Source organism: Strix aluco, chromosome 4, assembly GCF_031877795.1.
Source record: "Strix aluco isolate bStrAlu1 chromosome 4, bStrAlu1.hap1, whole genome shotgun sequence".
Lineage (NCBI taxonomy): Eukaryota > Metazoa > Chordata > Aves > Strigiformes > Strigidae > Strix > Strix aluco.
The window spans coordinates 120,800,919-120,811,902 of record NC_133934.1 but is presented as its reverse complement, the minus strand read 5'-3'; the positions used below and the strand labels follow the sequence as shown (position 1 = coordinate 120,811,902).

The 10,984-nt window shown below is 36.3% G+C and overlaps 1 protein-coding gene across 1 annotated transcript in view; it reads right to left on the bottom strand.

Moving 5' to 3' along the window:
- Nucleotides 1-309: 309 nt before the first annotated feature.
- The window catches only part of TDRD9 (tudor domain containing 9), an 89,914-nt gene continuing 79,239 nt past the window's right edge, over nucleotides 310-10,984 (bottom strand). The window contains exons 28-36 of the mRNA XM_074825260.1: nucleotides 9,842-10,102; nucleotides 9,255-9,404; nucleotides 8,146-8,216; nucleotides 7,646-7,755; nucleotides 7,391-7,487; nucleotides 6,558-6,696; nucleotides 5,355-5,464; nucleotides 2,417-2,489; nucleotides 310-1,110 (exon numbers count right to left, since the gene is read on the bottom strand). Of these exons, the coding sequence (XP_074681361.1) occupies nucleotides 1,015-1,110; nucleotides 2,417-2,489; nucleotides 5,355-5,464; nucleotides 6,558-6,696; nucleotides 7,391-7,487; nucleotides 7,646-7,755; nucleotides 8,146-8,216; nucleotides 9,255-9,404; nucleotides 9,842-10,102 (1,107 nt within the window). The 3' untranslated portion in view covers nucleotides 310-1,014. The remainder of the gene's footprint in view (nucleotides 1,111-2,416; nucleotides 2,490-5,354; nucleotides 5,465-6,557; nucleotides 6,697-7,390; nucleotides 7,488-7,645; nucleotides 7,756-8,145; nucleotides 8,217-9,254; nucleotides 9,405-9,841; nucleotides 10,103-10,984) is intronic.

The following is a 10,984-nucleotide window of genomic DNA, read 5'->3' as shown; positions in this document are numbered from 1 at the left end:
AAATTGCCTATTATACAGTTGTCTCTCTGTTTAGCTACAGTTTAAAATAATTTATTAGTTTAAGCACCACTTTATCTTCCCCAAATCTGCCACCTTTTTTTTTTTTATGGTGATCACTGATTTTGTGTCTGTTCTTCAGAGGATGACAGGATATTACAGAATCTTCAAATCACTGAGTGAACAGCAGAAAGATTAATACTTTTCCATATACTGTCTTTGTATTCATGTATTTCATGAATGCAATCACATACCCTTAATAACTAAATTTAGCTTTTATTAAGCACAACAGAAGAGACAAATACATTTTATTTCAATTCTGCATTTTATTCTGAAACCACTGACCTCATTTTTAGGACTAAAGATCTCACAGGTAAAAGTAAGAGGAAAGGATGAAACAAAGGTGCCATGAATCAGTAACTCAAAAGCATTCTTCTGCCATACAGGAAAAGAAATCATACATTACATTTTGCTGTATGAAAAATTAATGAAAAAATTGTATCTAGTATATGAAATTATAGTTTGGATCAGAACACAGTCTAGATCATCAGTTTCCTTTGACTTCTATTTTTTAGTTAAGAAAAACCCCAAACACCTTTCTCGTATGGCTTTTTGAAAAGCTAGTGACAAAGAAAATAGGAAAACACAACTTGCAGTTAAAGACAAAAAAATCATACCCCATGGCTTATGAGCTTTTAGACAGAAAATGAACAACTAAACCTAGATTTGCTTTGTACTTCATGTACCTTGTGATAAACCTGTTCAGAAGTATTATTAAAATGAAAACTAGATCCTGCTTTATGTCAGTTTGTTTTTACGAATAAACTCGTCAGCTCTAGGTCAGCAAACCCTAACTTTTTAAAGAAATATGAACATATTCCAAACTGAATTTTAGTACACTTACACTAATCTTAAGGAACAGTCTTGCAAAACAAGCCTCTAAGGGTTATACAGAAGACAGAAGTAATTTTTAGACTAGTTGTAATACCTCATGCTCCGAAAGACTTCTAGAAATACTTAAACATTCAACACAACAAGCTTGTGTAGCTGATAAAGACCATTTCCTCTTTCAGGTTGACTTTCAGGTGAGTCAATGATATGCTGAGAATCCACCTAATCAAAAGAAGCAAGATGAAAAGTCAGAACGCATTCTTAATGAAGTTTTCCTATATAACATAGTTAAGGAAAAAGAGTCTTGAAGAGTTTTCACAGTTTCAAATCATACAGGAATTTCAGTTCCATGCCACACACCTCAACATAAGAGTAAAGACTATAAAATGCTGTATCTCATGGTCTGCCTGAGACAGAATACTACTCCACAATCAATTCCAAAGCATTACAGGTAGTATTTGATGTGATGATGTAAGAAAGATGTCGTGAGATTCTTCAGACTTCAGATGCAGTGGGGAAAATCATGATCCAAGGCCTATACATTACACTGTTATAAAAGCTAAACACCAATATAACTGAAAAGGAGATTACTGTCATAATACCAAGGATAACCGGATTTGAAATATGAAATTAGAAACACTTTGGGTTAAGGCAGTGTATCACAACACATTCCAACCCCTCAGCGAATGCCTGCTAGAAATATGTGCTCTTGGTGCTGGTTCACTGTTGTCAACCTTTTCAAGAAGAGAGCGCTAAACCCCTCATTTATATGCCTCAGGGTGGGAGAGGCACAGGGAGGGTGCATGTAGAAATCTTAGTCCTGTACTCAGTAATTCCTCACCCCCTTTTAATTAAGAAAATGCACTTGTTTGTCACGAAATCTAGTGTCCTGCAGAGGCCCTTACAGAAAGAAAGGTAAGATTTCTAGCAGAGTAGGAAGCTAGACTTTTCAGCTTTAAGAAACCCTTCTAGGTTTCAAGAAAACAGCCCTCTTATCTGATCCCACCAAATTCATTCTAAAGCAAGCCACACTTCTGTTTGCTTAAGAGGGAAAAGCCACCTGAAAGCACAGCAGCCTGAAACAAACTCAAGTGCACTGCATTCAGATAAATCCTAAACAAGGAAAACGTATTAACCTTTTTCTTTCAGGCCATGGCTGCTTAATACAAATAAGAATATAAAATTTTAACTTCCAACAAATGTAAAGTTGCCTTTACAATATCTCTCAACTTAAAAAATCATGAAGTGTTCTGCATGAAAAGGCTAAATATTTGCATACACAAAATTAAAAACCACCCAACAAACTAAATAGACTCTACAAAAATAGGGTATCAATAGAGACTGATGTATAGACAACAGTTCTTATTTCTTAAATTCGACTCTACAGTGCTTTCAGTATTTTTAAATTTGATACTCAAAGACATTCTTCCAAAGGAAATTCTCCCTTTGACCACTCTTAACTACCTGTACTGGGGTACTCTTAACTACTCTTCAGGGGGGAGGAGGAGAATTATCTTTATACCCTTACCTGATTCCATGCATATGGCTTCTCATAGCATGTAGGAACAATTACATCTCGAGGTTTTGATTTGCAGATTAAACTGAAATTACATAAAAACAGCCTTAACAAATACACTTGTATTTGATGAATTATGAGTACAAAGGCATTTTTACATTAGATACAACTCGGCATTTATGAGGTGTCTGTACTGAAGGGAATCTCAGATTTCCTCGTTAATCTAGTCTGATTTGTTCACTTCTCTGTACTTTTCCCCTCTAGAGTAAGGAGTCAAAATACAGATTTTCACAGGGACGTTAAGTGTATCAGAGTGTATTTTCTTTTAAAGAAAATAATTTTTTTTCCATTTACAAAGTACTAGAATTTTCAGCTGTCATTTATTCCTTAAGTTTTATGCATGCTTATACACTATAATGTATAATACAGCTATTTTTAGAGTATTTTGTTTTGCCTGACAACTCAATTACTGTATGTCTGTCTGCTCCAGTTATTTCCTCAGGCTGTGCAAAGTACAACAGTAGTAGGCTTTAATTAATTCTGTCTAGATGTGTTTTTCAAACACTGATTTTAGTCTTAAGTAGTGGTGACATGTTGTAAATACAATTAGCTTTTGAAAAATGGAAAAAGTTATGAAAGACTATTCAGGCTAAATTTTTACACATCTACTCTTACTAATAAAAGGTTAGGTTTTTTCCAAGACATAAACCAAAGTACAATCAGAAAAAAATATTTAAAACAAAGAAAGATTTTACACAAAGGAAAAGACGACATCATGACAATAACCAGATTGTCTCTTCCTTCAAAAATGTAAAAATAGAAAAATTAGCTGTAGAATCATTGGAACAGAATCAGTAAAAGCAAAAGATTCTAAGAGAGAAAATGCTCCACAGAAAGGTATAAATCCTAAAGAAAAAATAAAAGCCCAGAAGGCTAATGAGAATGACCAAGTCAGGCAGCACTGACGGAACTGGGGATCATGTCAACGCTGAGTAACTGCACAGGCTGCTCCTTCCCCTCCCAACTGGTTGGAGGTGTCTGAACAATCAGCTCAAAAAAGGTGCCAAAACAGTAGCAAGTATTCACATATCTAAAGAAGTAACAGTGACATTTTTGTGCCTTGAATTTAGCATCTAAGTGTCGATGTCCAAGCGTGAGCTCCTGTTGCTGTCACCTCCAGAAGGGTTTTGTGGTTTTGCTACTTTCTGCCTATCTACTTTCCTTGACTTCTCCCTACACTTGTTACCACATGAATCATGCAATCAAACTTCACTCAGCTTTGAAGTCTAAACATGGTACTACATGGCAGTGTCCAAAGGCAATGCAGACACCAACTGGCCTGGGGTACCTGGACACAAACAGGACATTAAACATTGCATCAGCAGTATGCTTGACAGCTGTTATTTTACTAAGAGTTTTGCAGACATGAAATGTGAAGAGCTTGCTGTCAGCCTGTACCGGTGCTCCTGAAGTTTCCAAGCGCAAGCAGCACGCAGCCCCGAGGTCCAGCCTTTGTGAAGCTGTCCCACCACTTTCTGGAGGCTCGCACAACCCACTGCAGCAGCTGCTGGAAACTGCCACGTCTCAGAGAGAAGAGCAGCTGACCCACTGGTGGCACACACAGTGTAGCACCCAAACCAACAATAGTCACCTTGCTCCCTTGTCATATCCAACATGTCTGCTGGTCAGCTAACATATAATAGGTATCTTCACACCTTCTGGCAATTGTTTATGCTCCTTTACTTTCATTTCCAGTGCCTCAAAAGGTAAGGCTGATTCCCACACACTTGTTAATTTATTATAAAATGCATCACACGGAATTTTCTTTCAAGTTTTGGAAATAAGAAGTATGGGTACTTGCTTTCAACTAAAGGTAATAAGTTTTTTTTACAGATGGGAAGAATAAAACAAGCAACAGAGCAGGGACATTTGAAAACAAGAAACACCTGAAAGCTCAGCATAAACAGCCGCTCTGATAATCATTTTGATAACCTAGGGTAAGGGCAGCTAAGCTTAAAAGCTTCTGATCTTTATCAGCATGAGGAACTGCCTCACTTTGGCATACAGTTACTTCAGAAAAGCTCTATTTGCAAAAAAGGTCACACTTCCTAGAGATGAGGCCAGTACTAGAGAGCGTAACATAACTCTTAACTCATGGCTGAGCCAGAGCTCTTTTTCAAATCTGTTCAGTACAGAGACAGGTAAAAGGATGAGAAAAGTCTACTGACGATACAGACAGCACTAAAACACGCACGGCATTTACAAACAGGGGAAGATTTTTCACAGCATGCTCAGCAGCAGCAGACATTAGAAGCTGTTACAGGGATACTTCATTGAACTTGCTCACCCCAACACCTCCCACACACCACAAGCTGAAAAAATTATTAAAGACTGACTGCACTGACTCACAACCATCTTTTCAGAATCACTCCTTCAGTTATGAGAAGCAGGAAGGCCTGATGGAAAAAAAGGCAGGTGGCCTTATTTCAATTCATAAATTAACCTGGGACTTCCAGCAATTAACTTGGCCAACACCTAACCTACACAAGTCTGTTGAGGGAGGAAAGGCAGCACACACAATTCAATTAATGTATAGGGAGAAAGATTTCTAAATCCTTCTGCACTCTTATGCCATAGGACCTTATTAGTTTTGTCCTGGGTGCACAAAGCAAAGATACATCAGAAGTGGTATCCTGTAGAACAGGTTTTACAGTCTAGGTTTTATGACTCTTAAGTGATCAGGCTTCCCTGAAGAACCAGTGCTTCCACAAGAAGTCTAAAGTTGTTGAGCATACTGCTTTATAAATAAACAAAGTAAATGAAATGCATCATTAAATGAGAACATATATTATTTCCCAAAAGCCTAATCTGAGCTATGCTTCAAGCAATCATTTATTTTGTTTTTGCTGAGACTGTGAAACAGAAGATCTTATTTCTACAAAATTATTACCATAGAAGTTTCTGACGAATGTCTTCCTGCAGCTGTGTCATTCTCTCTCGTCCAGAATACACTGCACATTCACAGAGCAACTTATTAATGGCTGTCCTTAGGATGTTTATCTGCAAAAATACCAGTGACGGAATGTAAAGCTCTCTAAACCAGCACTAGTTCTGTATTATACTATATAAAGGTGGTCATAGCACCCATACCACCGAACTTCAACTGGAAGATTATTAACATAAGCAAAAACATATAAAGCTTTAGAAACACTTCTTCCTCCAGATGCATCTCTGCTGGTCAAAGACATTAATGTTCAGCCACTTGATATCACAATCTTCAAGGTTACTCAGATTATACCATAAAACATACAGGCAACTACTTGCCTGGATTCTTTCCAACACAGAATTTCTTCTGTAAAAGTTTTAAGGGTTTTCTCTATCTGCCCATAATTTTGACATGCACAACAGCTTGGTGTTACCATTCTGGCTAAGGTGTCATGAATGCAGACATCACACATGCCAAGTGCTTTCAGAAAACAACAGCTCACAGATATGCGCACCAGCATGTCCACTGTGTCCTTAAAAAGCCTCTAGAAATGACTGATCATCACCTAATGTACCTGCCCTGTACACAGAATTAATCAGGGCACGTGAGGTCCTTCACTGTCTAAAGCACATATCAAGCCTGAAGCACACATCAAATACAGCTCCCTGTCCTGCGTAACAGCGTATATACATATGCTTCCCTCTGACAGATCTCTGTCTACAAGCAGAAAGCCTGTAACAAGGAATACAAGGGTTTTTACTGTTTGGTTGATTGATCAGCTCTGAGAGAAGTAGCTTGATACAGATGACTTATAAGAGCTGTAAAATCAAACTGAAGATTGCTAAGCAGTAATGCCAGGCTGATAGTAAAAACCGCAATAATCCTAAGAACATAACTAACAAGTACTGACATCTGATTAGTTCAAAACAGATGCTTGTTTTGAAAAGTGTACAATGTATTGTACTATAATATTTTATTCTAAATGTATGGGGGGAGTAACTTTTTTCTGGTAAGAATCCAAGGTTATAAACAGGTAGTACACTAAAAAAAAAACAACAAAACACCACAGCTTAAAAGTTTTCTTAGTAACTCTAGGAGTTAACAAGCTCTGATGTACTGCATTCTACTTAATTCCTACTATAGTGAAAATTCTTATGCATGTTTTACCTCTCTTATATCTTCCAATCCAAAACGCACATCAAACGTCAGCTCCATGTCATTTTCTGGAAGCAGTGGAGCCTCACAAGTCTGACTCCAACCCAAACCACACAAAACACCAGTAAAATACTTTCCACTTTTATCAACCCTACAAGAAAAGGAAAAAAAATGGTCTTGCCTAGAAATGAAGAAACTGAATTTGTATGAAGACAGATGTAAATGAGTATGTCTAAACCATGCCAAGAAAGATACAGGTGTTTTAAAGAATCTAGAACAATTGGAGAGGCATTCACACCTAGTCATACTGGTTTTTTAAATATAGTGACGAAACAAAACTGAAGTTCTGGTTATGAAAACATATACGCATAAAACTTAAAAAGAAAATCATACATATGCAAAATGAAACTTTAATTAAGGAAACCTAGCTTCACTATGTTGAAACGACACTCTACAGATACAAGAATTTAAACAAAACACAACAGTAATGCAACTGCTGGAACTCAGCTTTTACAAAATTCAGGCAAGTTCCTCTCCTCACATAGATCTGAAACTTGCCCAGTTCTACAGTTCATCTTCCTAGGCTTCCAGCACGACTGTCAGGAACTGTTGCTTTGTATTGCCTTATCTTGAAGGTAGAGCCTGCAGCACCATTTCAGATGTACATGAAACAAGTTATCTTAGCTCCATACTATACTAAAACTGATAAAAGATACAAGAATTACATAAAAAGGAAGATAACTGCTCTGCTTTCAGCATTTAGTATAAAAAAAAAATAAATCTGTCACCAATTAGTGAGGGTCCTAAAAATAAAAGAACCAGCGCTTTTTAAAACACATGAATACCTGAGTTCTATAGCAGGAGCAAACAGCATGCTGAGGAGTGCAAGCAGGCCAGGAATAGGAGGCATTAAAGATGTTTCATCTAAAATCACAGTAGATCCTGTCACCAAAAAAAAATAAATCTAAAGGAGTATCTAATGAAAATGAAGCCTCAAAAAGATGTAACACAGAACTACAGTGACATATTTACTTGTAGACTCTATTCACGTAAAAATACAAGTCTAGAGAAACTGTCTGAACATTTTTATTAAGCATTACCAGTTTCATTTGCTGATAAAGAAGCAGCGACCAACAATTGCTGAAAGGGATCTTCTGGAGCATCATGGACAACAACAGAGTTTATGCTTTCCTTTGGTATGAAAGTACCTCTGCAGAGGAAATAAGGACTATTTTCAACATTAAAAAAACCAAAAACCATACGAACATGTAAAAAAATAATTATTTTAAATTCACAATGCAACCTCAATGGATAGCAGTTACTGGCTGAAGATTACCTGAATACCATTTAGCAGATGTATATGATGGTTAATAAATAATCTCTGTGTAAGACATTAAAGCACCTTTAATAAAACTAGTCTTGAAATTTTACATAGCAATAGCGTGCATATTAATGCAATTCAGGCCTGACTATTTCAGTCTTTTCAATGAATAAAAGTTCTGTAAAAATCTGTAAGAGTTAACTAGGGTGTTTTTTGCCTATTTATCAAAAATAACAGCTGAGAATGTGCCTATATTTCACAGTAAAAGTCTTCTCATACCTGAACTGGGATACTCTAGTCATACTGTAGCATTTCACCTCATAAGGACTGAACGGGCCCAAAACTTTTACCTTCAAAAAGAGAGAACAGATTATATTCTAGTTAGCCAGCACCTGGATCTCTCCAAATCAAAATCCTTTATAAATGAAAACCAAAACACATTTCAGCATGTATGGAGCAACACTGAATTGATAAATTGATAAACAGCATTTTCATTTCACCCATCTAAAGCAAGCTTTGCTTGTTGAGGCACCTAAACAAAAATAATGTATTTTCACAGGTGCTGGCGATTCACAACTTTCCTCTGGCTTAAAAAACAAAACCAGATAATTTTTGTTTACATGAGCAAGTCTTTAATCTTGAAAATATCTCACTTCATGAAAGTGAGTAGTTAAACAGGATTACTCCTGTGGGTAAACGGAGCATGTTGAGGTGCTTAAAAGCCTGAAATTCTGTCAGATTTGAAATGTGAAAAGGATTATAACGTAAACCAGGCTTAACTTGTAATCAGAATGCTGAACAGGACACACATTATCATGTTTTATATTCCAGCTTAGTAGTGACTCGGTATCTCAAAATACAGAAGAATAATTCTGAGTGGAAGAAACACCTAGTGTTTCATCGTTATCAGTTACGGGAGTGTTCACTGCATCACCTATCCTAGCTGCTTACCTAACACTAGCTGAGGAAGAATGAAACACTACATAGTAAAAACCATATTTAAATTTTCTGAAAAATTGATAGGGTTGTAAATCTTGCTTTTTGCTGTAGCTTATATAATGAAGACTACTATGTGTAGAAACACTGTGTGCAGTTTTTCACAATTTTATCTTCATTCTGTAGTGGTTCGAAGTGCTGCCTTAGAACGTGTTAGAAGAGTTGGTTTGCTGAGCTCTTTAGGCTATACTTCAAAACTCTGTTAAAAGCTGCAATAGACTAGTCTGCAGTGCTGGTCACATTACAGCCTTCTACCAACAGAAAGTAGAATGCACTATGAAAGGCATCAAGTATGCTCTGATTATTAAAGGTACTTTCAGTCTTCATCTCCATTCTAACAATGTGAGAAGCAGGGTCATGTAATGACATACCAAAACCACCACTCAAGTTACCTTATGGGTTGGTGTATCAGATTTATCGTCAGAAAACCAGTTTAACAATTTTTCAATGACATACTTCTCTTCCTTTCTTGAAGATACAGGCACTTCTTCTTCTTTATTTACTTTGTCCAAAAATAATCCATTGAGCAAATCATGGCTTTGCTACGTAGTAATGGAAGAATGTTAAAACCATGAAACAGCTGTTTTTCAGAAATTTTAAAAAAGGTCCTACTCAAAGAACACGCATACTCACATACAAATACAGAAAGCAATGTTCTTATCTTTCAGATTATATAAAACATAAAAATGGAAGACAGTTAAAACTATGAAACAGTTACATTTTTTCAAAGTTTCAAAAAACAGTGCAGTTCAATTGATGCACCTCTTTCAAAAGGCATTTCAAAGCAGCAGTGCTTTTGGCCAGCAGCTCAATATGAATTATGCACACAAATAAAAATATATTGTCCCATTCAAGTACTAATCTTACCTAATCCCATGGCATTAGTCAAGACTTCATCTCAACTTCTCAGAATTTCAGACAACCTGAGCTGAAATAAATTAGTCTTAAGAAAAGTAGGAGCAGCTTACTCGATACATACTCGTGATTCGTATGATTCTTCTGCTAGTTCAGCATAACATTCTTCAATAAGCACATCTCGAATATTCACAAGCTCTTTGCACTCCAAGTAATGGAAAACATCCACATGGAGAACACTACACACAAGTGAATACACCTTCACAAGAATTGGGTAGCCCTTTACTAGTGAGGCAAATCTCTGGCTAGCACTGTAACTCCACTGTTCCCCACATACAAGAGATTTTGCAGATGGACGCATCTTGCACATCTTGAATTCTAAAGCCTGGAGCAAAAACGTTGAAAACAAGGCTTGCTTGAGTAGACAATCAGCATGAAAATCTTTCATTTTCTCAACGAACTGTTTTAATTAATAACTATAAATGACTTCATAATTATTGCAGTGGCTTACATTAATTTTTAGGATTTCTGTGAAGCTAATGGCTTAACTCCTATTCCGTCATTGCCAGTGCAGCTACACATTACATCTCATATCACTTCAATATCGTACATAGTTGCTAATGAATCAGAGCAAACAAGTGTGTAAGTAAAAGATAATTCGGTATTAATTCAGCATTCACATTAAAATCTTTGGAGTGTAGAGATGTCTTCTCTGGAAAAAACTTTACACTCCACAGTTCTTTTCAACAAAGGTAACAGAAAACTTGGCAAGACCACCGCAGCTATTCTGCCCCTGGCAGGCACAAGTAATTAAATTCTCATTTAACCCCTTTCCACAATCACTATCTGTAATTATGTCTTCGAATAAATTTACAACAGAAACCCTATTTTTTTCTAGCTGGTCATTAAAAGATTAGGCCTGAAGCAGAAATACATTTCCCTTTAATGCATCTGAAGAAAACAAAAAAGTATGCTTCTTGCCAAAATTAATTCTACTTATTTTTTAAAAATCAATTTTAAAAGAAAACCAAATAAAATTAACCCTATCAAGATCTAATACTATGAAGAGATAAATAAAATTAAACCATACTTCTGCTCGTTCAGTTCTCATTTTCATCATTAAACAGTTCAGAGAATAAAGTTGGTATGATACAACTGCTTCAGTTAGTTTAAAAATACCCGAATGAGGACTGAAAAGCTGAATTTCACTTGAAGTCTTGTTACTTTATTTGTAAATATAGCTTAAGAGAATTATTTTTCTGAAGAA